Source organism: Crocuta crocuta, unplaced genomic scaffold (genome assembly GCF_008692635.1).
Source record: "Crocuta crocuta isolate KB4526 unplaced genomic scaffold, BGI_CrCroc_1.0 scaffold70, whole genome shotgun sequence".
In the NCBI taxonomy this organism is placed as follows: Eukaryota; Metazoa; Chordata; class Mammalia; order Carnivora; family Hyaenidae; genus Crocuta; species Crocuta crocuta.
The window spans coordinates 18,394,617-18,397,262 of record NW_027528417.1 but is presented as its reverse complement, the minus strand read 5'-3'; the positions used below and the strand labels follow the sequence as shown (position 1 = coordinate 18,397,262).

The following is a 2,646-nucleotide window of genomic DNA, read 5'->3' as shown; positions in this document are numbered from 1 at the left end:
GCCTGGAGCCTGTCTTTGGATTCTGTGTTTCCCTCTCTCTCTGACCCTCCTCTGCTCATGCTGTTTCTATCTCTCTCCCACAAAAATAAATAAAACATTTAAAAATAGAATAGAACAAAATGAATTATATAAAGATGATTTAACTTACTGATTCAAGCAAAGATCTCCACTATGATATGACAAAAGTTTTTATGGCATGAAAATTGAATTATCAGAAGTGAATTATATAAGTTAACCTCCAAAATAAGTTTTTATTACAAAAACTTTTAATACAATTCAATTCCATTAAGACTAAACTGAGGACCTTGCCAAGCCAACTGATTCATAAGAGAACAAGTCAGGAGAGTCAATATGTACTCTGGGGTGACCTGAATTATTCCTTTCCCAAAGAATGCTAAGGGTATGTGGTCTTTTCTGTTAGTATACTTAGCTCCTTTCTTAGTTTTAAAAACAAGCAGTGAATACAATTCTTGGCAGGCTGCTCCACAGAATAAAGGGTATTAGAATAGAAAATGTGGTTCTCACAAAGCAGAAGAAGCAAGTCACCACAAGGGGGGATCTACATTCAAGAAAGAAATGTTGGTTGGAGGTTAGAAGATTTCTCTATTTTCAAAGAAATTAAAAATGACTTGAGATGTGTACCCCATTCCTTTATCTTTAGATCCACAGCTGCACAGTCCCATAAAAATGAGAAGATGATGTTTTACAGAGCCCCTCAGTCTCCTTCAAGGAAGTAGAGAACTTTGTTAAAGATCTGCTATTTCATTATCCATCAAGTCCTTTCATGTCCCTTTATCTATTATGATTCTGGAGAAATTCCTTTTCTCTGTGAAAAAAGAGTATGTGCTGGTGTGAGGCTTCAGGAAGCATTCAGTGTCATTGTTCTTGGAGCCAAGTTGATGTAATGAAGTCCAGAGACCTTGGCACCAGACTGGCAGTCAAATTCTGGCTCTGCCATTTGTTAGCTGGGTGACACTGAGGTGATCAATTTCCTTATGTCTGAGTTTACTCATTTATAAGTTGGGAGAATTAAATGGGTTGTATTTAAACTTAGCCAAGTGTCTGGCATGTATGTGTTCGAACATTAAGGGTTATGTTTCTTGATTATTATTTAATTTTGTTGTCTATAGCCACCTAGTTCTTAGCCTTTAGTGATTCTGCAGGAGGAGTCAAGAAGAAAAGAATAAGCTGATTTTTTTCTCTTGGTGTTACATCAAACCTAGGCAAACTGTGATATAGTGGGTTTTTTGATGAATAAAAAAATTAAAGTGGAAAAGGAGGTAAGCAGATCATCAGACATATGTATATCATAAAACATGGATAAGCAAAGTGCTGGAAGTCCATTTCATAGACAAAGCAGAGGCATTTTTTTTAACTGGGAAAGATGAAGGATAAAATAAAATCCCAAATGTGCACAGGTAGCATTAATTACAATTGACATTTTAGTTTATAGTTTGGGAGCATATACCACTTTACATGCATTATGTTAATTTATCTCAAATATTGATTTGAATGGCTAAAATATTTTGAAGGGACTTGGAAAATACTCAAGCAGCACACTAGATCTTTCATAAAATAAGCAAAAAATATGTAGAAATTGATTTGCTGCTTGAATTTAATTTAGAAATGACTTGGTTTTTGTGAAAGACGGTGGTTTACATTGTTGGAAGGCTTCACACTAAGGGAAGTCCCCAACATCCTGGAAATGATGAAAGAATTCTCTAAACTCCATTATGTTCTTTTCCTCTGGGCACCAATTAGATTCTCTGGTATCCAGATGATTCACGTCTTAGGCGGATTCCATAGACAATCAAACCCACAGCGCAGAGACCAAGCACAATGGCCCCAATCACAGGAAGCACAACTGTGTAGTCAGATGAACACTCGTCAACTAAGAGAGAGAGAAAGAAAAAAATACAATATAGCAAGTAAGGTTTGGTGAGGACATACCAGAAAGCAGACTATAGTGGAAAGGATATGAACTCTGGAGTCAAATCCAAGCTTGGTTTTTTTTTTTTTTTTTTAATTAAAGTATAGTTGATATTCAACCAGGCTTGACTTTTAATTCCACCACTAACTGTGTGAACTTGGATGAGTTCTTGAACCTCACAATTTCCTCATTTATGAAGTAAGCAAATTATGTAAAAGATTCTTGGTTAAACAAGATAACCTTATCTTAGCAGCAATTAATAAATATTTTTTAAGGCTCTATGCCCAGCATGGAATCTAATGTGGGGCTCGAACTCAGGATCCTGAGATTAGGAACTGAACTGCATCAAGTGTAGGACCCTAACTGACTGAGCCACCCAGGTGCCCCCTGTAATTAATAGATATTTAATAATCTTTAGACCTGTTTTCTTCTGGGTGTGCTCTCTGCAAAGTAGAATGTGTATACATAAAAAAGATCGTTGTCAGGTTATACATGATTTCTTGAAAACGTGTAATGTTAATCTACTTTGTAAAATATTTTTCTGCTACACTTAAAGTTCTAATTATTTATGAGAGTTTAAAAATGAAAATTTTAGGGGCGCCTGGGTGGCTTAGTCGGTTAAGCGTCCGACTTTCGCTTGGGTCATGATCTCGCGGTTCGTGGGTTCGAGCCCCGCGTCGGGCTCTGTGCTGACTGCCAGCTCAGAGCCTGGAGCC

General features: G+C 36.8%; 1 protein-coding gene across 3 annotated transcripts in view; it reads right to left on the bottom strand.

The window, feature by feature from the left end:
- Window positions 1-259: 259 nt before the first annotated feature.
- The window catches only part of LAMP3 (lysosomal associated membrane protein 3), a 44,892-nt gene continuing 42,505 nt past the window's right edge, over window positions 260-2,646 (bottom strand). For all 3 annotated transcript variants that reach the window (XM_077754570.1, XM_077754571.1, XM_077754569.1), the window contains exon 6: window positions 260-1,891. In XM_077754570.1, coding sequence (XP_077610696.1) covers window positions 1,758-1,891 — 134 coding nt within the window. In that variant the 3' untranslated portion in view covers window positions 260-1,757. The remainder of the gene's footprint in view (window positions 1,892-2,646) is intronic.